General features: G+C 53.2%; 1 protein-coding gene and 1 non-coding gene across 3 annotated transcripts; both read right to left on the bottom strand.

Moving 5' to 3' along the window:
* Positions 1-1,253: 1,253 nt before the first annotated feature.
* On the bottom strand, positions 1,254-18,580 carry ZNF839 (zinc finger protein 839). 2 transcript variants are annotated; one of them, XM_032345342.1, is made up of 8 exons: positions 18,218-18,580; positions 11,322-12,134; positions 8,812-9,042; positions 7,001-7,093; positions 6,169-6,318; positions 3,243-3,359; positions 2,963-3,098; positions 1,254-2,262 (listed from the first exon to the last, which is right to left on the bottom strand). In XM_032345342.1, exons 1-8 carry the CDS (start codon positions 18,512-18,514, stop codon positions 1,385-1,387), a joined length of 2,715 nt encoding a protein of 904 aa, XP_032201233.1. In that variant the 5' UTR covers positions 18,515-18,580; the 3' UTR covers positions 1,254-1,384. The 2 variants fall into 2 exon arrangements, with proteins under 2 accessions (XP_032201233.1, XP_032201234.1); XM_032345343.1 differs by lacking the exon at positions 18,218-18,580 and adding an exon at positions 16,654-17,336.
* A 3,129-nt stretch (positions 18,581-21,709) lies between these two features.
* Positions 21,710-21,783, bottom strand: TRNAI-AAU. Its single transcript has one exon. It is a non-coding gene; the product is annotated as a tRNA-Ile (tRNA).
* Between the last annotated feature and the right edge of the window lie 4,559 nt (positions 21,784-26,342).

Below are 26,342 nucleotides of genomic sequence, written 5' to 3'. Positions count from 1 at the left end.
TTCTCTCTCTCTGCCTGCCTCTCTGCCTACTTGTGATCTTTGTCTATCAAATAAATAAATAAAATCTTTATTTTAAAAAAAAGGAAGTTTTCTTCATTTGCCACGTATAGAATAAGGTGTGTCTGCTCGCGCAGCACTGCAAGGTAGAAGCTGTGTTATAAATCTGTCTAGGGACCCTGTAAATGCTGCCCTGGCCGGTCCAGCACAGAGGCATCTCCGTCAGTCCAGGCGGCTGGTGTCCCTCCACGGGCACAGGTCACATTCACGGGCGCTCAGCGCCTCCTCCTTCGTGGGACAAGGAGGTTTTACTCCACCATCTGTTTGTAACAGCACACCCACCGTGGTGAAATTAAGCTGTATTGGGGGGTTTGGGAATGTCCTATAAATAGAGAACAAACTTGTATTTGACAGGGCCTGGGTCCAGACCCCGGAGCGGGGGTCCAGACCTGACTTGGTTTGTTGCGTGACTCGCCTGATGAGGGTCGTGAACGATCCCCAGGCAGGAGGCTCTGTCCTCACTCCAGGACCCCAGGACGCGACTCACTCTAGGCTCCTGAGAAGTGTCCCTGAGTCCACAGCGGGTACCACCGCCTCCCCTGGGAGCCCGACACTCGTGCGGCACCATGGCTGGCTCTCTGCTGTAGCCACTAGGTCCTAGGACACCGTCCTTCTGTTCTGTGGATCCAGTTTTGAGACCAAGCGAGAGGACAGGAAAATGCCCGAGACTAGAGCCTGCGCCTCCACAGCAGGCCCCAGAAGGAGCGCGGCGTGAGGGGCTGCAGCTGTGATCCCAGCACTGCCCCTGCAAGTGCGGGCAGAGGACGCCTGTGCTGTCTTGAAGAGGGACAGAGGGCCTTCCCTGTCCTTCCTTCCCCTGACAAAGCCAAGGGGGACGGTCAACAAAGAGCCGTGGCCAGGTGGCAGCAGGGGAGACACGCGAGGACCGGGGCTGAGCTCGGCAGCACCTCGCTGCGGACACCACGGGTCCCGCTTCCTGCACCCATGACACACGAGCAGAAACGACCTTCTTTCCGCCCCCCAGTGCTGCCCAGAATGGCCCCTTGGTTATGTAGTTCCTAAACCCAGACATGGTAGAAAAGCAGCAGATCGCCCAGGAGGGAAGGGGACACCATTCTGGGGGGAGCAGGGCTGGCGAGGAAGGAGGCGGTGGCTTTACCAGTGGCAGTCGTCAGAGGCCTCCAGGGACTCGCTCCTCAGAGGAACCCAGGCCGGTAGACACAGAAGGGAGACAGTCAAGTAGAAAGACATTATCTTTATAAATAAGACTTTCATTTGCATCCGTATTCACCATAGAAAAATACACATTACTTCAAGTAGACCTTCTCCAGCTAAAATACCCACACGTCCGGACCGCGGTCCGACTTCACTGTGTGGCTTCTGCCTCTGTGCCTTCTGGGGGAGCCCCTTCCCGGGGGCCCGTGTGCAGGGCAGGCCCATCCGCACCAGCCACCAGGACGAGGTCCTCCTCCCCAGACACTAGGGAACCCGGATGGGACAAGATCAGCCCATCGGAGCTCTGAATAAATAGCGGTTCTTGTCCCTGAGACAACAACTCGTGGCACCCGTGGGTAATTTCAAAAGCCACAGCTTCACCCACAGCAATAATACTCTCCAGTCCTCCCTGCTCAGCACAGGCCTCGGGCCCACAGGGGAAGGGGTGTGAATCCCCTGCCTGACTTCCCTGACCCCCGTCAGAGGACGGTGACCCCGCCTGGCCCAGCCCCCGCTCCCGCACAGTCCTGTGGGCACAGTCAGCCGGCACCGTGTCCACAGACAGAACCCTCGCCGGTGGAGGGCCTGTGTCCTCCATAAGCAGGACGTGGCTAGGGCTGGACCGCTGGCCTCTCTGGGGGGAGTCCTGCATCTCGAGGCTTCCAGACCCAGAAGGCGGCAGGGAGTCTGCTCCTCCAGTGGACGTCAAGGTGCCGCAGAGAGCCCGGGGCCTGAGGCTGTCCCCCACCTTCCAGGCTAGAGAGTGTTCCGGAACATTCTCCTCAGAGAATGCTGCCACCTGCCCCTGCGTCTGAGTCCTGGGCTCTTCTAACGGAGGACAAAGACTCAGCCCGCCGACGTGCTGATACGAGAGAACAGGAGCTGCGGACCCACTCTTGGCCTCTAAGTCAGCAAGGGCTTTGAGCTGCTGGTCTGCAGGCAACACGCTTCTGTCACTCTTGGAAACCAGCGTCGTGTGGCCTTCTGCTGAGTCGTAAGAGCCGCTCCCACTTACATGAGGGGCACAACCTAAACAGTTCAGAAAAACAGGTAAGCATACGTGTACTGTGGTACGGCCTGTTCACTGCACTCTCTGTCCCAAACAGGCTAATCCAAACGAATTTTCTGGCAAAACAAATAGAAACCTAGACTCTCCCTGCCCTCGGGACTGGTAGCTTCCAAGTATGGAGGAGGCTGCAAGAGGCGACACGGATTCGTTAGGTGAGGGGGGCCGGGTACCAAACAGGGGCCAGGGGTGTCCCTGCTCCCCCGGAACCCATCTGCCCTCCCTTTCCGCAGAATTCAGTCGTGAGTTCTAAAACGGAGGATGCCTCTTGGCGCTGGAGACCTTAGCATCAAGCAGGGTTATCAGGCGACTTGGAATATGGCACAGTTACTCTCGGGGCCGTGTGTCCAATGTCTAGTTGACAGGTTGGCTGGAGCAGGATAAAAACCAGAGTGGGTCTTGTTTCCTACATTAAATCCCAACTGCCCTTGGAGCCCAGCCTCAGAGAGCCAAGCCACACACGAGCTGTGTCCCCGCGACCCTCCAAGAGCGATCCGCTCACCAGCACTCGGGACTCTTCATTTAGGTAAGAGATCCAAGGAAGCCTCCCAGACCTCAAGACCCACGGGGAACCCGAGGGGATGACAGAACATGGGCAGGCTGGGACAAAACTTGAGAAACCAGGCTCTCTTAGGGCGGAACCCAGGGCCACGAACGCTTTACCCTCGCTGGAGGCCGGGGCGCAGGCGGGGGGCTTCTGCGGGCCTCCGCGGTCGGCAGGAGGCTCTGGGCTGGCTGGGGCCGGGGCTGGGGCTTCTCTTCTGGTCCTCTTCGCCCAGGCCAGTCCCTCCTCTGCAGTCTGGGAAGGGGAGAGGCAACCAGCTCAGACGAGGAAGAAGCAGGCAAGCTCGCGTTTCTCCTTTCTGGAGCCTAGCGCCGGTGGCGGAAGTCAAAGCACAGGGGGCTCAGCGGGTCACCCGGCGCCCCCGCCATGCGTGCCCACCTCATGTCCCCGCTTCTGCTGGTGGCCGTCCTCCGCTTCGGCCAGGCCCGGCTCCCCACACCGCACGTGTGCCTCCTGTTTCCTCAGGAACTCAGTGAGTCCCAAAGACTCGGCCACCTGAGGGGGAAGGACACACGTGAACCCGAGGTACAGGACCGAGTGGGCCGGGGAGGCCCCGCCAGGTGGCGAGCCCCTAAACACTGATGGACACAAAGGTGCATGTGGGGTTCGACAGAACAGCTGGGGAGAAGGTGGGTCCTTACCAGCACTGGAAGGTTCTGTGCTTGCCCAGCGCAGAAGCAGACACTGAGAAATTTTTTTAAAAATTCACTCTGCTCTCTTCAGCGTCAGTCAGACATGAGTTCTCGCCCCTGACTCCTCTCCTGTTCCGAATGCTCACGGCTACCTTCCTACCCATTCCAGAACAAGGCCTCCTCTTCCAGGCAGTGCCAAGGATGAGGGTGTGGGGGCCCTGGGGGCCGAGCTGGGCCCCGGCTTCCCTGCTCCCAGCCAAGGGGACCTTTCTGATCCTGTCAGGGGGACTGCAGCTGCCCGGGGGAGTCTGTGAAGATCCGATAAAGGAGACAAGTCACAACCGTCACTGATGCACGGACGCAGGACGGGAACACCGCGGAGCAGGAGGGGCAGGGGCAGGGAAGGAGCGACAGCAGATCAGAGTCTGGGGAGAAAACTGCCCCTCAAGTTCAGTGCCTCCCAACCAGCCTGTGTCCCAACCTGCCACTGTCTGTGCTCCCAGGAGGCTGTGGCTCAGTCTGAGCTGCCTGCAAAGCTGGGTCCCCAGGGGCGTGCACAGCGGCACATGCCCAGTCCGCCCTCTGGCAGGATGACACACCTGTTGAGCTCATCGTTTAAAAAGCATGTAAGTTGGGCGCCTGGGTGGCTCAGTGGGTTAAGCCGCTGCCTTCGGCTCAGGTCATGATCTCAGGGTGCTGGGATCGAGTCCCGCATCGGGCTCTCTGCTCAGCAGGGAGCCTGCTCCCCTTCCTCTCTCTCTGCCTGCCTCTCTGCCTACTTGTGATCTCTCTCTGTCAAATAAATAAATAAAATCTTTAAAAATATATATTTAAAAAAAAAAAAAAAAGCATGTAAGTTGAGGGGCACCTGGGTGGTGCAGTGAGCTGAGCGTCCAATGCTTGATTTGGGCTCAGGTCATGATCTCTGGGTCATGGGATCGAGCCCCGAGCTGGGCTGCACAGAGTCTGCTTGGGATTCTCTCTCCTTTCCCCCTTCCCCATCCCCTACCCTAAATATTCTAAAATTTTTAAAAACAAAAACCAAAAAGCCCACATATGTGATTCCTGCCCACCAAGGCATCTGTATGAGACTTAGAAAAAACCCATTACGGGCGCCTGGATGGCTCAGTCGGTGAAGTGTCTGCCTTCAGTTCAGGTCATGATCTCGGGGTCCTGGGACTGAGCCCCAAGTTGGACTCCTTGCTCAGTGGGGAATCTGCTTCTCCCTCCCTCCTCAAATAAATAAATCTTTTAAAAAAAGAAAAAAAATTAAATTTCTATAATAAGTAGTTCAAGAAGACAAAATACAAAAAATTATTAGGTAATGTTAAATATTGAATTTGTATAAAACTAATAACAAAAACAGCCCCCAAACACCAAAACCCAAAAAAACCATGGGCCGTGTTCAGCACGCTTCAAAACCGCTCGCTCTGGAAGTAACATACTCTCTGGGACACTAACGCCAGGAGCGGGTGGGGACCCGTCACCAGGCCAATGGACCCTCCAACAGAGCTCAGGGCAACACGGCCCAAGTATTCCTTATGGCTGTGAACGAGGTCAGCGGCTGCTCCCCTGGACCTCAAACTTGCTAGTCGGCTTCTTCTTTCCAGCTGCCTCTTGGCTCAGGCAAAAGACCCTGAGGACAAAGCATCCCGTGAAGGGAACCGAAACTACCCCCTCAAGCGACAAGGACGGCCGGGCCAGCAAGACCCCTCCTGACCGGCCCCATGACAGCGACACCAGACCTTCGCTGCCCCCTGCACGCGCCACCCTGTTCGTCCCACATCCTCCTTAGACAGACCTGGGAGGATCTTCAGGGCTTGGGAGACTCTGAGACACTAGTCCGTGGTCATCCTGGTGTCACTCACTGACACAAAGTCCTTTCTTGTGTGCCCACCACTCGCCTCTCTGCCTGTGGATTTTGTCCGCGTGAGCGGCCGAGCCCGGTGGGCTGGGACCCCGCGTGCCGGCTACAGCTGTGTGAGCAAGTTTCTGAGTGAACAGCCACGGCATTGCTCAGCGCTCCGCCTCAAGCTGGGGGCGAGGGGGCCCGCCCGGCGGGGACCCCCAAATGACCAGACCACACAGGGCATGTGGTGCCCAGCAAAGGTTTCATCCAAAACAAGTAAAACCACAGCCGTTCTAAACGTATTTTTATCCAGAACCCAACAGAGCCAGAGGCTGCGCTGCATGACAAGGACAATGAAAAGGAGGCTTCTGTCGGAACCACCACAGTCCGTGTCTGTGACCCGGTCACCTCCCCAGCCCACGGTGAGCGGAAGCCACACGCCTACCAACCACACTGTCCCCGACATCAGCAGTGGGAGGGAAGACAATGGGGCTGTCCAGTTGCCTCAGCTTCTCCTCATTCCTGAGTTTCCCCAGACAAGCGCCATTTGCCTTTATAGTTAAAAAATGTTACATGATGGGAGAGAGAGAGCTGAAAAGAAGTTGGTTCTGTCCTTACTGAAAACATGCTCTTCTGGGGCGCCTGGCCGGCTCTGTCGGTGGAACGTGCGATGTCTGATCTCAAGGTCGTGAGTTCGAGCCCCATGGTGGGTGTCGAGATTACTTGAAATAATAACTAAAAATAAAACCATTCTTTTCTTCAAATGGATATCCCTCTTTTGGCAAATGTAAAAGCAAAACTTCCTCCGCTGTGAGCCTATTACCTTACTGTTGCTTATTTCCAGAGTCTCCCGGGAACACAGACCAGCACCACTGAGGTAGTCTTGACACATCTTCTTAACCATTTTATGCAACTCTTCAAATTCCTTATACACAGCTGGGAACAAAGGTTTTGCTAGATGACCTGTTTCAACCTTGGTGAAGATAAAGATGATAAGGTTTAAACCAGAGGCGACAAAACGGCCAGGACAGAAAGCCGCTTCAAGGAGGGAAGGAGACAAGCTCCTCAGGCTGTCACTGGCCTGTCTTCTCCTCCACTTCCCAGTGACAGCCCCTGTGTGCCCAGCACTGTGCTCAATGGGGACTCCAGGACAGGCCAGAGAGCAAACCACCACCTGCGTGATGGCCCCAGAGGACGGTGGGCCAGAGCTCCAGAGAAGGCATGGCCAGGGATCACGAAGGGACTAGAAAGGTCCTGGGGACAGGCGGGAGGAGCACCAGGTCCTCAGTCCTCGGGCAGCTCCGCTGGGCCTCCTGAATTGTCAGAACAGGCTCCCCAGGGAGGAGAGCCTCGTGGACCAGGCGGGTGAGGGCAAGGGAGAAAGGTGACAAGGGCCCTGGGCTGGACACAGTTTGCCGCCACCGGTTTCTGGCCTCGCACACCAAGTTAAAACAGGCAGGGGAGGCACGGCCCCACGGCAGGTGTCTGGCGGAAGTGGGGGGGGCAGGGGGCAGCAGCGGGCAGTTGCTCTGGCCCTGTCCTGGGGGATGGAAAGGATTCCAAATGGTCTGGCTTTTTCTAAAATAAATGTGACGGATGTCTTTCTAAAGAACTTCAAATCACCCTTCATCGTTTGGAATTGCCGAGCGACTCACCTTCATCAGCAGAAACTCGTACACGCTCACGGCCTGGGCCAGCTGAGGCAGCGCCAACTCTACCAGCGCGTCCCGGTCACACTGGTGCAGAAACTACCGGAAGGAAGCATTGGACAGCTCTGAATGTCCCAGTGGCCGACAAGCCGGTGCAACAAAGAACATAAGAGATGTAAAGTTTCCCCAAATCTCAGCGATGAAGCAACTCTTAACCATAAGCGTTCCGTGTGTTGAGGATCTCACTTGTTTGCCCCCAAACAAGGCTATGACCCCCTCTGCGGTGCACGTCCGACACCCCGTGACTCCCCAGGCACATAGTGAGTGCCAGGCCCTGCGTCAGGAAGGGTGCTCCCTACTCCCCCGGGACACTCCAGAGCAAGCAAGTCCCGGGCAGCCTGCGGTCTGGAGACCACCGCCAAGGGACAGGCCACGGGGGAAGAGGAGGACCCAGCTGAACGCAGGGGTGGCGGGGAGGGGGGAGGCGGGAAGGGCAAGGTCCTCAAGATAGGGGAGGAGCCAGGGAAGGGGGAAGGGGAGTCAGGAATGAGTCCGGGTTCCCAGCTGGAGCCCAGGCAGACCCTGGACAAGGTGGGGGTGGGAAGTGGAAGGTGAAGCGGTGGACAGACGCCCCGGCGGCGACGCCTGAAATCAGAGCTCGGGGGCTCAGGAGACGTGAACGGGGCGAAGCGGCAGGGCGTGGGTGTCCGCAGGGGGCCGACGGCCTGGGCAACCAGGAGTGGAAGAGGGCACCCAGGGGAACAGTGGCGTGGGAGAGAAGGGAGCAATCGCAGAGACCGGAGGCGTGAAGGGGCTCGGGAGCTCGCGAACCCGTCGGCTTCCTCATCTGTTAAGCAGACAGTGAATGAGGGAAACCAGGGGCGGGCCGGGGTGGGGCGGCTGCGCGGGACCGCACGGGGCGCTCAGCAGATGGGATTTTGCATGTTAAGGGATGAATCAAGTCAAGGACTACCTTACCTCCTACTCCCAAATATTAGTCGCCCACGATTAATTCACCAGCCCAATGAGAGAAAAGCAAATTCACCAGGGCTTAGGTTTCCCGCTAGAGCACGCAAGCTCATGATGATTTCTAAGAAACCCGCTTCCTCTCTGAAAGCCTCTCTCTTCCCCTTGTGGGTGAGTGTGGAGGCCCCGGTTCCGACAGGCACCCTGACCCCGCGTCTCACTAACCCGCCACCTCACGCTGTCTGCTACCCTTTCCTTCTTTTCTTTTTTCAATTTAAATTCAGGTAATTCACACGTTTAAATTCATTTATCAAAGATATTTTTAAAACCTGAAGATCAGCTGTGTGTCCCTTCTTTTCCTTAAGATACTCACCTGGCCATTACCGGCAGCTAAACACATCCTAGCCAAAGGCGATCTGGCTCAGTTTAGGGGTCCACTCTTGTAAATCAACCCCATTACATTCACTAAGTCTACTCTCAAGGGACTGGGTTAGAGAGTCCAGGGTTGAGAACCTGAAACATATTTATGCCTTAAAACTCTTCACAGTAAAACAGAAACCATTTCTGTTGTTTTCTAAATGCTTCTATGAAAACGTTATGATCATTCCAAAACTTACAAAGGCGAGCAGCTCTTGCTACCCCTACAGCCCTCTGGTCATTTCAGACGGGGAAAGCTCGGAATCGCTTCAGGTAATACTGTCCCTGAGTTCATGCACCTCCAGCCAACTACATTTCAGGTGACTGATCAGTTGATCTGGGTATTTCACTTCTAATTCAGAACCCTAATAGTGAATTGTCACACACTAGGCCAAAGACACGGGTTTCAAGAACAGGGTCTTGGAGCCACGCACCTCCTTGAGCCCAGCTCGGGCTCTTGAAGCGCTCTGTACCCCTGCTGCACGGGCACCCCTGGCTGGGTGAGCTGCTCTGCTTCGCCCGACGACGGCTGTGCTGGCCTCCGTCAGGGCCACAGACAAGTCACTTCTGGGGTCTGGGTGTCTCTCGGATCCCAAAAGGGCTGAGTAACTTCCGTTTTCTGGTTCAGACACCAAGGCCTCTTCAACTTCTAGAGACTGGCTATTCTAGATAGCATTGTGCACCCAAAACAAAAACAAAATAAAGTTTTATACACCATAGTGATAACCTTAGGGCAAAAAAAAGTCAAGTCAAAAGCAAGGAGCTTGCTGAATTAGGTCTTCTTTGCATCATCAAGATGCGTTAACTATAATCAACGCATCTTAAACTTTCCCCACAAAGTCCCCCTTTAAGACACCCAGTGAGTTTGAGTGAGCTGACAAACCATAACCCTGGGTGTTCCCCAAAATGAAATAAGGAACTTCTCTGACAGCACTGTCATCTTACAAATTTAACTGAAATTTGGTCATTCTTAATTACCCATGACTTTATTTTTTTTTAATTTAAAAAAAAATTTATTTATTTGACAGACGGAGGTCACAAGTAGGCAGAGAGGCAGGCGGGGGGCGGGGAGCAGGCTCCCCACTGAGCAGAGAACCCGATGCAAGGGCTCGATCCCAGGACCCCAGGATCATGACCTGAGCCGAAGGCAGAGGTTTAACCAACTTAGCCACTCAGGCACCCCTACCCTTGACTTTAAAAAGTCACCTCTTACTGGATATTTTTCAAACACCATAAATTTCATACCTTAAAAATATATAGTTCAGCCTTTTGTACACTGAGAAGGACGTGTAGGCGTCACCAAAACATGTATGTCTCCCCAGCCTCCGCTCCACAAGGACCCCTGTACCCACTGGCATCATTCATTCTTCCCTGTCCCCAGGCCCCAAGAGCCATGAAGCTACTGTCTCGTGGCTTTTGAAGAGTCCCCGGGCCTGACACTGTCTAGCTACTTCCTCACTCTGTGCCCACTCCCCTCTGAAAACAGGAGTAATCCCTCCCAGGACTGATGGGACGATAAATCAATACAAGGAACACACTTCACGTGGCAGCTAGCATCAAGTGTGTCCTCTTAACTCTTACAGAATTTTCCCTCTAAATCTTCATCACAGTGGCGCTCCGGGATGGATGCCCGGTCTGTCTGTGCTTTTAGTTGCCAGAGTCTGCTCCGGGCAGAGGACAGGACGGACACAGGCCTGCACATCTCTCTCCACTCCAGCAGCCCCAGGCGCTCCTCCCAGGCGATCTGGACAGCCGCCCGCCCAGGGCCAAGTGCCTGTATTCAGGAAGTCAAGCAACTACAGGTTCCTTCTGCTGTGGTGTAGGATTTCATTATCTTTTTAAAAGGATTTTTATGTATTTATTGGAGAGAGAGAGAGAGAGTGCAGGCAGGGGGAGGAGCAGAGAGAGAGAGACAAGCAGACTCCCTGCTGAGTGCAGAGCCTGTAAGTCTAATTCCCACCTGGCAGGGTCCTGGAAGATTGAAAACACTCCTGCCCAAAGGGGACGTGCAACCAAGAGTACTGTGACTGAAGCGAATGCGACGGGGGAGGTAGTACTTTTGAATCCTAGCACAGGGCCGTCCCGTGGTTCCAGCGCTAGAACCCAGGAAGGATGTGCTGGGCCCACACAACACCTGCTCCGGCCCCAAGGGGCTGATCTGTAAGCCAGAGCCCCTGCCAGCCTCACCCCTTCCTCGGGGACACTGTCCCACAGCAGGGACTGAGGCGCCCAGTGCAGACAGGCACTCTCTTTCAACATCAAGTCACTAAAATCACAAACTCCCACTGAGCAACCACCAATGCTGGTTTCTCGAACATTTCAGGATCTCCAAATACAATCACCCAGCCGCAAGCACAGCCAGAAACGACAGCCACTGCCAGTCAAACAGAAAGGAAGAAGGAAGGTTCTAGCAACAGGGGGGAGGGTGACCTCTTGCACACGGCAGAGGAACACACACCACACATTTAGGAATGTGAAACAGCTGTCAGTAAATTGTGACGTGGTGACACACACTCAGGGTGACTGCTGTCTGCCTTGTCTGACCGTGAGTGTCCGAAGGGACACCTGCGAAAGCAGCGTGTTCCTGCTGACCCTCCAGGAAGCGCCCCTGTGGGCTGTTGCCCCCCAACTCAGACCCTTCCCAAGGTCTGCTGTTGGGTCAGCATCAGCCCAGAGGGCTCTGCGACTAGTTCTACCCCCAGATCTAAGGAACTAGCCGCTCTGTTCCCATGGAACATGCTCAGCAAACTCTGCGCCACACGCCACACACAGGACACCCATCTCTTGGCTTGTCGGTGGCAGTGGGGACAAGGGCAGGGGACTGTCAGATGCCCTGCTCTGGGGATCTTGGTTCTACCTGAGCCTTCCCCCGAAACCCCATCAGATACCACAGAGGTAAACTTCGGGATGGGCAGGAAGGCCACTATCAGCAGACAGACATCACCTGCGGGCCAGCCCCTGGCGACTGGGCCCCTTCCTCGCTTCGAAGGGCTGGTGTGGACGGCTCCGGTGACATCAGGCCAGCGGTCCTGCCTCGAGTCACGCTCCCGTTGGCTTTTTCAGACATCAACACCTCAGGCTCCAACCGGCCGTGGCTTGGGTTCAGTTTAAGATGCCGGGCCAGGCCCCCCTTTCCGATGTAGGACTTCTCACACGTCTGACACTTGAAAGTCTTGGGCCTCAGGGAGCAGCCGGACAAGTCGAAGAGCACCTGCTTTTCCCTCTGCTCGTCGTCGTCTTCCACACTCAGTTCGGAATAGTCGTCAGAATCGGACGGGTGCCCGTCGGCCAAATCCTCCGTTTTTATGAATTTATAATCTTTAGCTTTATACTTGGGAGGTCGAGATATCCGCCCAGAACGTGTTTTCACTTTTAAGGACTTTTTGAGTTTCTCGGTGTGTTTTGTGTGCAAGCCGGAAAGAAAGAAATTCGCTGGGCTGGGTGACACAGACGCGAGCGCCGGTGTGTCAGGGGCCGGCGAAGGGGCCGGTGTGGCACCCCGTCCATTGGCAGCCAGGGGCTGGAGGGCCGGCAGGGGCCCCTGCGCCAACAGCTGAACGGGAAGTGAGCTGCTCAGGAAGCGCGGCCGGGGCCTGGTGCTCAGGAGGGGCTGCGGCCGGAGCCCCAGCACCCGGGAAGTCCTGGCGGGCAGCTGGCTCAGGGCTGGCTTGGGCTGGATGGTGGCCAGTGGGGGCACTGGCCTTTCCTGATCTTTCATTTCTGCAGATGTGACCTTGACACAAATGGCTTCCAGTTGCTTAAATACAGAATGAGAAAAAAGCATTTTGCTTATCAACGTTTCTACAATTCTGCTCTCATCTTAAATGTATTATTGAAATTGTTTCTAAAAATTATAAATTTTTATATTTATATTTATATTGTTATACTTATATTGTTATAAAATCTTTTTAATGTACCCATACTGTTTACCATGGTTTTTCTCAAGCTTTCTGGCCAGGCCAGTGATAAGCTTTACACATGTGCACACGGAAACATACGCAAACATAAATTAAAATTCACAAAACTATTTACCATTTGTACATAAATGCCTTCTGATAATATCTATTCCATATCATTTTTGAAAAAATACTAATCATAATCCACTAAATTGGCTTCATGACCCAATAAGAAATATCCTTCTTTATGGTTTTATCACATTGGTGTTGACTTGGAATTCCTAGTACTCTAAACTGAACTTAATTCAATACATAGGCTCACTTTCTTTTTTTTTTTTTTTTTTTAAAGATTTTGTTTATTTATTTGACAGAGAGAAATCACAAGTAGATGGAGAGGCAGGCAGAGAGAGAGAGGGAAGCAGGCTCCCTGCTGAGCAGAGAGCCCGATGCGGGCCTCGATCCCAGGACCCTGAGATCATGACCTGAGCGGAAGGCAGCGGCTTAACCCACTGAGCCACCCAGGCGCCCTCACTTTCTTGAAAAGTTAATGAAATTCTAGAAACAAAAAAAAGCCATAAAAAGCAATGCAACACACGTTCCTACTACCTGCCTCAAGTCATGGGGCATCATCCTTACAGGGAAAGCTCTCTGCTTTCTCCTAATCTGCATGGCCACTTCCTTTTTCACCCTAGCCTGAAAGTTTACTGATCGTTCTCATGGATTTTTTTAAAAGATTTATCTATTTGAGAAAGAGAGGGAGAGAATGAGCATGCGCAGCGGGGAAGGGCAGAGGGAAAATCTCAGGCAGGCTCCCGGCTGAGCACGGAGCTCGGTCCCAGGACCCCGAGATCATGACCTGAGCTGAAACCAAGAGTCAGACTCAACTGACTGAGCCACCCAGGTACCCCTCTCATGCATTTTTTATTATATATATATAGATATCCCTAAAAGTATGCAGTTCAGTTTTGACGTGTTTTTAAACTTCATGTAAGTGAGTATCCTCTCCTGCAAATTGGTGGGGCTTTTTCAGGTTTTTTACTCCCTGATCCGGCGTATGAAATTCACCCACATCGAGGTGTGTAGCTCTCCTGCCGATAGACAAGTGTCTCCAACCTTGTGCTCTTGCGCTGTGCTCAGAATCTTCGTGGATGTGTGTGCATACGCGTGAGTTTCTCCAGGACACACACCTAGGAGTGGGGTGCTTACCTTCAACAACTTCTTAACATCTAACAAAATTTTAGGGGGCGCCTAGGTGGCTCAGTTGGTTGAGCATCTGACACTTGATTTCAGCGCTGGTTGTGATCTCAGGGTTGTGGGATTGAGCCCCACACTGGGTTCCACGCTCAGCAGAGAGTCTGTTTTAGTTTCTCTCCCTTTCCCTCTGCCCCTCTTCCCACTTGTGTGCTCCCTCTCTCTAAAATGAATACATAGGGGTGCCTGGGTGGCTCAGTGGGTTAAAGCCTCTGCCTTTGGCTCAGGTCATGATTCCAGGGTCCTGGGATCAAGCCCCACATCGGGCTCCCTGCTTGGCAGGGAGCCTGCTTCCCTTCCTCTCTCTCTGCCTGCCTCTCTGCCTACTTGTGATCTCTGTTGATGTAGCAACTCCATCCACTTCTGGGATGCCATCAAGAAAAAGGTGCAAGGGCGCCTGGGTGGCTCAGTGGGTTAAAGCCTCTGCCTTCAGCTCAGGTCATGATCCCAGGGTCATGAGATCGAGTCCTGCATTGGGGGGGGGTCTCTGCTCGGCAGGGAGCCTGCTTCCCTTCCTCTCTCTCTGCCTGCCTCTCTGCCTGCTTGTGATCTCTGTCTGTCAAATGAATAAATAAAATCTTTAAAAAAAAGAAAACAGGTGCAAAGCATAGGTGCAAATAGGTCTTGGGGGTTCAAGACAGCACGGTCTGCAGTAGCAAAGCACCCACCAAAGGGGAGGGCTGCCATCAATGATGTCCCACGAATCATCCCTGAGCAATGACCATGTGCCAGGGACAATCGTACAGGTGCTAGAGATTAACGGTCATGGACTCAGGGGAGAGGCAGCAAAATGGACAAGGCTCAGGGCCTCATAGTGCAGAAATAATCAGCATCTCTGTCCGACCTCATGATCCAGAGCTGGCCTCCCCAACCCTGGCACAATGGCCACTCCGGACCATTCATTCTGTACTGTGGTGGCCGTCCTGGGCATGGCAGAAAGCTGACAGCATCCGTCTCTACCCACCAGACGCCAGCAGCAGCCCCCAGCTTGGGACAAAGATGTCTCCAGGCACTGCCAAACACCTCCATAGGGCAAAATCGCCCCCTGGTCGAGAATCCCTGATTTGGGGCCACCAACAGGCTCTATCTGGATCACCCCTACACCACGTGGAGGGGCAATGAAAATGACACCTCCCACTGAAATCAAGCTGGAGTCCATCTGTCTGTCTCTACGTTCTACATCGACCACAAACAGCAGAGATGACTCAGTGTACCAGTTTATGAGGCCGTGTACAGGGCTGGTGCCAGGGGCCCATGAGGACCAACCCTGGGGTACCTGTGGATCAAATGACAATGATCTTTTAACGCTCATACTTGTTTCACATTACTAGCACTTAGAATGTCTAACCTCTGGAGATATCACCAGATAATATCAATATACACACACAAATCCTACTATTTGGGGATAAGCCTTTGCCTTCGGCTCAGGTCATGATCCCAGGGTCCTGGGATGGAGCCCCGCATCGAGCTCTCTGCTCAGCAGGGAACGTGCTTCCTCCTCTCTCTCTGCCTATGTATGATCTCTGTCTGTCAAATAAGTAAATAAAATCTTCAAAACAACAACAACAAAAAAAAAACAGACAAAACTGGTCTAATTTTTAAATTTGTTTCAGACTAGTTTACCTGATGGGTATTATACTCGATACTTTGTTACGTAAGTATGTCACTTAGCAAACGTCTACTAAGTGTCATAAGCCAATGTGGGTGAGGCACAGGGAGACTCAGGTGAAGGGGATTAAGAGGTATACACTAGCAGTTATAAAGTCCGGGCACCTGGGGGCTCAGGCATTAAGTGTCTGCCTTCAGCTCAGGTCCTGATCCTGGGGTCCTGGGATCAAGCCCCACATAGGGCTTCCCTGCTTGGCAGGAAACCTGCTTCTCTCTTTCCCACTCCCCCTGCTTCTGTTCCCTCTCTTGCTGTGTCTCTGTCAAATAAATAAAAACATTAAAAAAAAAAAAAGTCATGAGTGTGCAAAGTACAGCATAGGGAATACAGTCAGTAACACTGTGACACGCTGTATGGTGACAGACAGTGACCCCACTTGCTGTGGTCGGGCCTGAATAATGGACAAACTAGTGGAATGGCCACGTTGTCCACTTGAAACTATTTTAACACTGTATGTCAACTATAGTTCAATTAAAAAAAAACAACAAAAAACAGAAGCCAAGTCCTAGCCTCATCCTTAAGGACGTGGGCAGCTTCCCCCACCAGGCCCGTCACCCTTAGACCTGCTGAATCAGGACCTCCTACCCCGAAATCTGTGCTTTTCAAAAGCTCCCTTGATGATTCAGAAGGCTGACTAGGCTCCCTGAGGACACAATGACATCACCGAGCGACAAGTGCAGTTGGGAGAGGCGGCCCTGTGGGTGGGGTGGGGGAGGGCCTGGCTTCCCCGGGGAGGGGACCTAAGAAGGCCGAAGAGAATTTCAGCCAAGTAGAAGGGTAGACTTTCAGGGCGCCTGGGTGGCTCAGTGGGTTAAGCCGCTGCCTTCGGCTCAGGTCGTGATCCCAGGGTCCTGGGATCGAGTCCCGCATGGGGCTCTCAGAGAGCCTGCTTTCCTCTCTCTCTCTCTCTGCCTGCCTCTCTGCCTACTTGTGATTTCTCTCTGTCAAATAAATAGAGAAAATATTTAAAAAAAAAAAAAAAAAGAAGGGTAGACTTTCTACCTTTCTAAGGAAAATGTGTGAATGCACAGGCACATGAAAAAGGGCGGCGCATGTTGGAAGGAACCGGAAATGTTTCTGTGGCACAGGAACAGGGAGGTCGCGGAGGGACGTGAGACAAAATCTGGTCCATGGGAGTGCGGGCATTTGGTCTAAGCTTTCGGATCCACACCCACCCCACCCCCAACACACACACACAGAGAACCACAGGCCTGGGTTTTCTAAATGCATGGTCCGCCCCACCCCCACCACTGCCTGTCCTCCTCCGTATTTTCAGCTGGGACTCACCCTTCTGGACAAAGTCACTTCCGGTCCCCTCAGCCAGAAATGACTTCTCTCTCTCTTCAGGCCATCTCTTTAGACCAGTCCTTCATCTCTAGTTTCCTGACCTTGCTTAGAAGTTACCTGAGTCATGTTTTACCTTGATGGTTAGATCAAAACCTCCTTAGATGCACGGTACACACCTGCTTTGCTTTCCTGGCCTCCCAAGGAAGAGCAGGGGCTCAAAGGGTATCTCAGGTGACCAGACAGCAAAATTACGCTGTTGCGAAGCCAGGGAGAATTTAAGCCATCCCAATGAGATCAGCTACGGAATACCAGCATGCTGCTGCATTCTGCTTAGGTTTTGTGGAAACTGTCATTTTTGGACTCTTAAGTTGCCAGACCAAACCCAAAAAGCCGGGGTCACATTCAACAGGTGGAGAGCAGCCACACTTTAGGAGACCTGGGCAAAGTCACTCAACCTCCCTGTAAAACGCTGATACAAACACGTTCATGAGCCTGCTGAGACGTGGACTGGCACGGTGCCACGCATGGGGCAGAGGCTCTGCAAACAGCAGCCGCTGTCACCCTCCTGACTCCAGACTTGCTGTGCGCCCCCTATGCATGAGACCTTTGTTTCTTCAGCAGAGTATGAGCTATGAGGCTTGTCCAATAACCCGTCCCTCCTGCAAATAAAGGAAGGAAAGCCCAGAGAGGTTGGGTTACTCAAGGTCACACCACTAGGAAATCGTTCGGACAGAATCACAGCTGTCTTCTCCAACTTTAGCAAGACAGCGTCCCAGTCTTGATCACCAAGTGGGTACAACCCTAAGCAGCCAAAATCACTCCGTGGAAAAAACAATAAAAAAACAATGAAGACTGTTCATAACAACAATGACAACAAGGAACACTGTCGATTCTATTCTCCATCTTTTTCTTCCAGTGGAAGCAGCTTCTCTCCAGCAACTTTGGGGTGAGACTTGCCAGTGTCATTTGCAACCTCAGCTCTGAAAGGGGATGTGGCTTTACAGAGGATGTGAAGGACCTCTGGCTTCAGGAGCTACACGGGACCCTCTGGGCTTGGAAGACCATGCCCTAGTTCCAACTTCCCTAGTAGCCAAGAGCTGTGTGACCCACGAAATAATTAACACCGAGAAATGTTTTGTAGTATAGGGAGTGCTTTCAATGTGTTTCCTTCATTAAGTCTATGTCAGGCACTGTGCTGGGCACTGCCACTCGGGCTGGTAAGTCCTGCACCAGAGGACTTAGGACTAAGAGAGTGTGCTTAACTCTGTCCCAGGCCCCTGCGTTGGCGCGGGCCACACCTTCCACCGGAAAAGCTCCGCAGGCTGGTTCGTTTCAGGGCATTCAGGTCTCAGCGGCCGTGTCGGGCCTAAGGACTCCTCACTCTAAAGCAGCCCCTGGTCACTCCCAGAACGTTGCTTATGTCCTTCAAGGGCCGTGTTCAAGGCTGCACCTGCTGCACCTAGGGCAGTGCTGGGAACACAGCGAGTGCTCAGCAAACGCGGGTTGAATGACAAAGGCCCGAGAGAGGAGCCGGGGAGCACCGAGGCGCCCCGAGCAGCGCTGCGAAGCGGGAGGGGTCCCAGGCAGGGGCGCGCGGGAGGAGTTGGTGACAGGTCGGGGCGGACGCTGCCTCTCCTGCCGGCCAGCTGAGGGCCGAAGAGGGGACGCGGGCCTGGGTCCGCCGCGAGGCCTCGGCCCCCTCCGGGCCTCAGTTTCCCCATGTCCCTCCCGGCGCCTCACCTGGGGCGGCAGCAGGCGCGGCGGGCGGGGGGGCTCGGCGCCGGGGACCCGCTGCAAGGCGGCCTGCTGCGCCGCGTCCCGCAGCCGCCGCGCCGCGTCCTGCAGCACGAAGGGCGGCGGCGGAGGCTCGGCGGGCGGCTGCGCCTTCGTCACCTGCTCCAGGACCTGCCGCAGCTGCTCGGGGCCCAGCGGGGCCACGCGAGCGGCGGTGCCGCCCTGGCCGGGGAGAGCCCGGTCGCCGCCGCCGCCGCCGCCATCCTCGCTGCCGTCCTCAGCCTCGGGGTCCGCGTCCGCCATGGCAGCTGACACTGGGGCTCGAACCCGCGCCGCCGAGCGACGGCGGCTCCAATGTGCGTCACCTGGGAAAGGGTGGGTGGGGACTACGAGTGCCCCGCAGGCCAAGACACCTCGGAAGGCGACCGCACCTGGGCGAGAACGTCGGTGGGCGGGGACCTGAGTTGGCCCCACCCCATCGCCTCTATGCCGTAGACTTTTCCTCTCCTTAGTCCCAAATGTATTTAAATTTCAGATGTCGCTCTTCCAGGAGCTGCCCAGGGGCTCCCAGGATTAGGTCTTTGGAGTTGCAGAGGCCCTTAGCCTAGCATCACACTAGCCAAAAGTTCTCAATGTCATGTGCCTTAGAGCCACCGGAAGACCCGGTCTGGTCCCTCCTTAAGACCTTCTGATTAACAGATCCGGCAGGGACCCTAAGTGTGTTTTGTTTGTTTGTTTGTTTCCTTCTTTCTTTTTTAATAATGAGGGTTTTTTGGTTTTGTTTTTGTTTTTAAGTAGGCTCCTTGTCCAATGTGGCACTTGAACTCAGGACTCTGAGATCAAGAGTCACACGCTCCACCAATTGGTCAGGTGCCCCCAAAGTGTGCATCTTTTAAGGGGGGTAGGGGCAGATGGAGAGGGAGAGAGAGAATCCTAAATGGGCTCAATCCCACCACCCAGATCAGGGCCTGAGCAGAAATAAAATCTGATGCCCAAGAGGCTGAGCCACCCAGATTCTCCCCCTGCCCCCGCAAACTGTGCATTTTTAACCAGTGCACCCAACTCCAAATTATTCCCAGGTCCACCTACTCATCCAGACTGGACGCACCTTAAGGGCCAAGATGATATTTTACTCAGTGCTCAACACAGGCCCCAACCCAGAGCCCAAGATTAGGGAATAAGTGATACTTGGGTAAATAGGAAGGAAGGGAAGGAGGAAGGGGGGCAGGGGGGAGGGAGGGAAGGAAAGGGAGGTCCTCACCCTCTCCACATATCAGCCCCCTCCATCCCTGCTCCATCACTTCCTCTTCAGCCAGCCTTTCCCAGTCTCCCCCTCCTCTTTACTCTCCTGGCTCTGTGTGTTCTTCCCACCAAGCCTTGCAGCTGCCGGTGTGTGCTCCTTTCTCGGCTCCCCTCCCCAGGAAGGGCAGTAGGGTCTCTGGCTGACAAACAGTAAGCACTTGCTGGGTGACTCAGGTTCCCTGCCTCGGGGTGTCCTGCCCTTTGTATATAGTCTAGGCAGGAAGAGGAGGAGGAAACTGGCATGTACAGTAGAATATTATGAGTTTCCTGATGCCCAAAAAAGGGGGAGACTGGGAACCCAGGCTGATGTCCGAGAAGCTTCTGGTAGACCTGATCATTTTTCTCTCCACATGGCCATCGTCATCATCATAATCAATAATCATGTTGCATTCACTAAGCTCCGTGCAGTGTTCTAATTTAATTCATTAATGGCTTCATTAAGGTGACCAGAGGCGAGATTCGATTTGTGGAATTTGTTTCAATTCCTAAATTCATTCATTCATTCTTTCCTTCAACTTTGAAAGAAAGACTTTCTCATTTTCTCATCCTCAGGTATCAGAAAGGTCCCCTCTGGCCCCTAAGCCAAGAACTGCCCTTCTTGTTGGGAGCAGAGTACCCCCATTTCACCATGTTTTTGAGCCTGTCCAGGGATGAAGGGGGACTTTTCCTCTACGCAATTAGGGTCAGTCTTTAGGTGCCTGTAAATTAAAGTGACAAAAAGGCGGATTAACAAGAGAAAAGACAAAATTTAATTGTGCATTTTTATTCATATACCTATGAAATTCACAGAAAAATGTAACTCAAAGTGGCAGGTAGAACACGGGACCTATAGACTATCTTAATAGGGAAAGAGAAGCAGGGAAGGGCATTTATGGGAAAACAGGTACCTTTTAGGAAAGATAAATGGACCCTTACCAGGGCAGATAGGAGATATGAGTTTTGTGACAATGCCTGTGTAGGTGTGATGGCAACATCTCTCCAGTGACAAGAGTCCATCCTTCCTGATTGCTCCCAGGGAAGAGGACTTCATGACAATTGAATTCTTTTGAATTCTTTGGGAAGGATCTACTTTAAGACAGATAAGACTTTTCAGAAATTCAGATGGCCTCTGCTCAAAATAATTTTTATTCCGGACCCCTTCAGGTCCTCTTCAGGACAGCCGGGCACATATTTCTGGAGCGTGACATCCAAAGTGTCAGCACTGGTCAGCAGCCCCTAGTTCTCCTTCTAACTAACCTTTGGTAGGAACAAGGGTCCCATCACTGGCATTCAGTGCTCACTTTTGACGCGCTCTGAGCACTTGCCAAGGGTCTGTGGCCCTGAGCTATTACTGAATTCCATCAGAGCTTCACACAAATTTGAGAAAAGAATGAAAGATTTGATAGACGTCCTCCCTGGATATTTTTCAAACATGGCTAGAACTCCTGCCAGACTCTGATATAAAATGGCATTAACCCTAAAATAACTGGGTTTTGTGTTAAACTAAGCATGCCTCCAGTTACACCTGGAGACTTGAATCGCCAGACAGAAATTCATCCGCCGCCTTCTGGCTGCAAACTGCAGAACCAAGAGGAATAAAAGTGAAGCCGAAGACCTCTCTGAAAAGCAAGAAAGCAGCAAGAGAAGGTTTCCAGATGCTTCCACAAGCAGAAGACCTCCCTAAAAACATGGCAGTCACTGGTGGGTCACTGCTCCGGGGTGGTGGGGATCTGCGTCTCTCTTCCACTGTTCTGCTTCCCAGCTGGAGTCAGGAAGGGCAGGCAGTAAGCATTTGTCCAATTGATCCCAGGCCTGGACTTTCAAGTCCAAGAACACCGGGAGCGCGGGAGCCTGCACCGAGGGCCCGCAGAAGCTCTGCGTGAGGAAGCACCTGGGGCGCGGGGGGCCATCCGAGAGCATCCTAACAACAACAACAGCAACAACAACAAAATGCAACGGCAGCGGCAGGCGTGCACAGAGTTGGAGGGATGGACACGCGCGGGATCCTGCCCTTCCTCCCTGCGGGCTGCCGGCGCCAACTTCGCGGCTGGGTCCGGAACGATTCCGCGACTCTCTCCCGTCTGCGGCTCACAGCCCTCGAAAACCGTATTTAAAGGGGAAAAAAAAAAAAAAAAAAAAAAAAAGGTAAAATGAATTGAGAAATGGGAGCACGGGTTAAAACAAAAAAAGAAAAGAAAAAGAAAACAGCAATTTCCATGGCCCGTACGGGGATCGAACCCGCGACCTTGGCGTTATTAGCACCACGCTCTAACCAACTGAGCTAACCGGCCACCTGGAGTCGGGGCGCAGCCGCTCGGCCTATGAGGTCTGTACGCCTGCGCGGTCCGGCACCGGCTAAGGACTTCCGGTCCTGCGAGCGCCGCCGTCATCCTCATTGGCCAGAAGAAAACACCCGGGCTCTTTAAGAAGGGGGGAGGGGCTTCTCCCGACGAATCGGGCTCCCGCGGGGGAGGCGAAGGACACCCGACGCCCGCGGGGCTCGGCTCGGGAACAGCGTTTCGAGCGCTGCGACTCTGTGTCCCCGAGACTCTTTCCAGCGTGGAAACCTCGTGGGTCGAGAGCTCCCGGTGCGGCTCGGTAACGCTCAGAAAAGGCAGAAAGCCCGCTGGGGACCGGAGAGCCACCGGCCTCCCACCGGCCTCCCACCGCCCCGAGACGGCGGCGCGCGGGGTCCTGGCGTCCTTCCCGACGAGCTGGCCTCCCCGCGCGGGTGACCGCAGGAACACAGATCCGGCGTTCGGGTCAGCCTCGTCCCCAGGGATGGAACTTCTCATCTCTTGTTGTAACGTCCCATCGTTACCCTCCCGAAGCGACTGCAAGTGTCGTCTTCAGTTGCTCCTCAGTGTTTCCTTTGCTGCGGGAGCCACTGCCCCTCACCCCCCTCTTTTTTAACGTCTGGAAAATGTCTTCATGTTGCCCTCTCGTTAACTAGCACTGGAGTAAATCCTAAAACAGCGGCTGGGTGGGCCACTGACAGTACCCACTCCAAAGGGATGGGGTCTGGGAAAAAAAAGAGTTAAAAATATAAGGAGTTACAAATACACTGGGAGTTTAAAAAAAGGGGGGGGTAAAAAGGAGCTAAAAATAACCGGGAAGACAAAACTCTATTCCCTCAACCACATGTCCCAGAGGCCCCTTGGTCCCCGAGGCTCTGATGTCCCGTGCTGCGGTGGCAAATGCCCCAAGAGAAGGGAGCCTCATGCAGCTTTCACACTCTCCATCCCTGCGGTCTGACCGCCCCCAACAGTGCAGGTGTCATCCCTGTCCCTTGTTGCAAACTGCAGAGCCCAGTCGGGCGGGTCTTAACAGAACAGATCTTACTGGAAAGAGGCTAGGTAGCTCACCCTGCCCCCAGGAGGCTGCTGAGCCGGATTTAGTCCACACACACTCCGTTAGCAGTGCCCTGGCTTCAGGGAAGCAGCTGTGAGTACAACGGCCCTGAGCCTGGCTCGTGGAGCCCGCCGCTGAGCGAACCCAGCTGTTAATGTGAGCGGAGACACTGTTGTAAGCTGTCCCGGGGGTGACAGGTCCGGCAGGTGTTTGTAGACTGGGACACTGACTGTTGATCTTGAGGTCATGAGTTTGAGCTCCACGTAAGGGGGTGGGGGATTGTACTTAAAATAAAAAATGGATGAATGAGCTAATTGCAAAATCACATTTTAGAACAAGTCAGACGCAGGCATTTCTCTGTTCGAGCCCTCCCCTTCTGGCCCAGCCCGGGGAAGGCTACCAGATTTAGCAAATAATTTCGTAAGGCCCGTGCGATATTTGGAACAAAACCAGTATTCGCTGTTTATCTGAAATTCATCTCTAACTGGGCACCCTGTACCCATGGGGCAAGGGTACACCCACAGGAACACCCATCTGAAAGACACCCCCCATCCTTCCCCGCTGCCCCCTGCCACAGCCCACCACCCTCCGTCCTGGACCTTGCTCGCCGGGCCCTGCTCCTGCCTGGGGGCCGCTGCACTTCCTCTCCCCCTTCCTGGACCTCCCTCCACCGGACACTGCCAAGGCGCGCTCCCTCATGTCCTTACGTCGCTGCCTAAACGTCGCACGTCGGTGAGGCCTCCCTGACCACCACCTCCCCCGGCCCCCGCCGCCAGCACTCAGAATCCTTGCTTTTGCTCTGTATTTCGCCCGGGGCTTGCTCACTTCCTAACTGCAGGAGGGCAGCAACCTGTAGTTTGCACGCGCAGCTCCTGGGAGTGACCGGCACCGAGCAGAGGGTCGATCCAGCTCGGATCAGCGCTTAGCGGTCTAGCCCTGACACAGACCCGGCGGAACTCCAGGCTCGGTTCCTGAGGGCGCGGCCCCAATCACCTGGCGGGTCCGCACAGCGCTCCGGGCCTCGGCCGCGCGGAGGCGGGCCCGCGGGGTGACGCAGTGACGGAGCGCAGCCGCTAGGGGGCACCCGAGACCGCCGCGTCGGCTGTGAGCCTGCTCGGGCTCCTCCAGCACCCGCGCGGTCCTAACTCCGCCGGCCTCCTCCTGCCCGCCCTCGCTCCATCCTACAGTTCTGGCAAGACGGACGAGCCCACCTTTCCTTTCTCTGACTTAGGAAAACGCAGACTCATACACGATCAGCATTCAGTGGTACAAAGCTATTGTTCAGGTTTTTAAATGTCTCAGAGGGGGGCTTTTTTAGATGGTCCATTTGCTTTAAACTCAGCTTGTAAAACTTGTTATTCTGCTTATAAATTGGAAACTTCAGTAGGAAAATCAAGATATACTGTATTCGTTTCCTAGGGCTGCCTTAAGCCCCAAACTGGAGGATTTAAGAGAAATTTATTCTCTCACCGCTCTGGAAGCCAGACGTTCAAGACCAAGGTGTCCTCAGGGTTGGTTCCTTCTTCTCGGAAGAAGAATCAGCTCCATGCCTCCCTCCCAGCTTCTGGTGGTCGGCTGGCCGTGTTGGCATTCCCTTGCCCATGGATGCTGCACTCCGATTGTGGCTTCCTTCCCCACATTCACAGATCCTAAGTTCCTGGAACAGTGTCTGGCACAGAGCAGGTGTTCGATATGTACTTGTTGAATGAATGTTAAATCCATTGTGTATTAAATTTGTACTGTTTGACTTTCCAACTCAGAAACATGCCCTTCCATTCTGGCAACATTTCAGAGGAAGAATATTTCTGAGGGAGATTTGATAATCTCCTCTTTATCTTTTTCTGGAACACCATTCTTCCGAGATCCAAACTTTGAGGGTGAATCTCTCATTTTCTTCAGTCCAGGCCCATGTCTACTGTCTATTTTCTGAACAATTTCCTTGAACTACCCTGCAACCTTCTTTTTATGTTTTGTGTTTTGACTTGGCGCCCTGGAGCCCACAGACAAGGAGAGAGCAAAACACTTTGAATGTTGATGCTGAATTCTTGCCAATTGATTCTGGAAAGAAAAGGAAAGAAACGCAAGGGGATGGCACAGAAATAAAATGCTTCATTGTACAATATGTACAGTGTCAAAGCCGTTAGACAACACAAAAGAAAAATAGACAAACAGAAGGATTTTCAGATGTTGCTTCTGATTTGCTATAACAAATCGGTTGGTTCCAGAGACTTTTAAGAAGTGTCCTTCCAGGGGCACCTGGATAGCTTGGTTAGTGGAGCACGTGACTCTTAATCTCAAGGTTGTGAGTTTGGAGTCCATGTGAGGTATGGCGATAACTAAAAAATTAAATCTTTAAAAAAATTAAAAGTGTCCTTCCTTAAGGTATGTACATTAATTGTAAAGCTTTTACAAAGGTCTCTTTTAGATGTAAGAGAGCCGCAGAAGCATAGGGAGTTGGAAGCTGCCAGTTTGGGTCTGGGCCCAGGACAGCCCGTAGCAAATGGGTGATCTTGGCAAAGGCCTCTCCGGGTCTCCCACAACAGGCCACATGGCCTCTACAACCTGTCAGTCCGCCTGCTTAATTCTTTCCTATCAAAGGTTAACGTTTGTCCTGCATGCTCAATAATCATTGAAAATCAGGCTCGCCCTTGTCAGAACTCAAGGTTTGTTTCCTGAGAGGATGGGCCCGAATCACATGGCAGGTAACTAACAGCCGGTGCCAGTGGGTGATGCTGCTTGATCAGTCAACAACATTTACTGAGCATCTGGGCAAAAATCAAGCGGTACTGTATAGCGTGTCACAGACATCTGATTTCATCTGCATGAACACCCTTTGGAGGGGGTACTGTTAGCCCCATTTCACAGAAGTGAGAAGACAGTGCTCCTGGGATTTGCCTGGGGTCACCTGGTGTGAGTCTATCACTTTAACAGCTGAATTTTAATTCTTTCTATGCTCCTTTAACAAACCTTTTCTTAAACTTTACATCTGTTGTTCTGAACGCCTTTAAGTTGACCTATTTTTGCACCCACATTACACAGTACACCACGATCGCATTTATGGAGCTTGTTACCCGCGGTGCTTCATGTTAATCTGAATGGCTAATGTTCTGCTCCCTCCTTGTTATCTCATACCCCTGTGAGCTTAGTGTCTGTCCTTCTAGACATGTTTATTATCTTCCAAAACGAACGCAATTTCTACTATCTTTAGTAGATAGTAGAACCAATCTTTAGGTTGGTTGGCCTGTGCTCACCTTCCCACTGTTAACCCGCTTGAAATTCGTCATCTCTAATTTTTCTTCCTAACTTCTTCCTATTTCCAGAGGCTCAGCAGCAGGGCACATATCTGTTAACCATGGCCTTGTGGCTGAACCTCTTGATACTGAAAAAGAGGGGAAAGTTAACGCTAGGATCCGGATGGACTGTCCGAGGAACAGTTTAAAATGAATCAGAAAGCCTGAGCGGCTGTAGTTAGGTAGTATTGGAGCAGTTTCAGGAGCGG

The sequence above is a fragment of the Mustela erminea genome, chromosome 5 (genome assembly GCF_009829155.1).
Source record: "Mustela erminea isolate mMusErm1 chromosome 5, mMusErm1.Pri, whole genome shotgun sequence".
In the NCBI taxonomy this organism is placed as follows: domain Eukaryota; kingdom Metazoa; phylum Chordata; class Mammalia; order Carnivora; family Mustelidae; genus Mustela; species Mustela erminea.
This window is presented reverse-complemented; position numbering and strand designations above follow the sequence as displayed.

Coding starts and splice junctions, on each gene's coding strand:
- ZNF839 (XM_032345342.1), bottom strand. CDS start 18,514: ATGGCGGACGCGGACCCCGAGGCTGAGGACGGCAGCGAGGATGGCGGC. Junction 12,135..18,217: donor CGCGCCTGCTGCCGCCCCAG/GTGAGGCGCCGG, acceptor TCTGTATTTAAG/CAACTGGAAGCCATTTGTGT. Junction 3,099..3,242: donor AGCAGAAGCGGGGACATGAG/GTGGGCACGCAT, acceptor TCCCCTTCCCAG/ACTGCAGAGGAGGGACTGGC.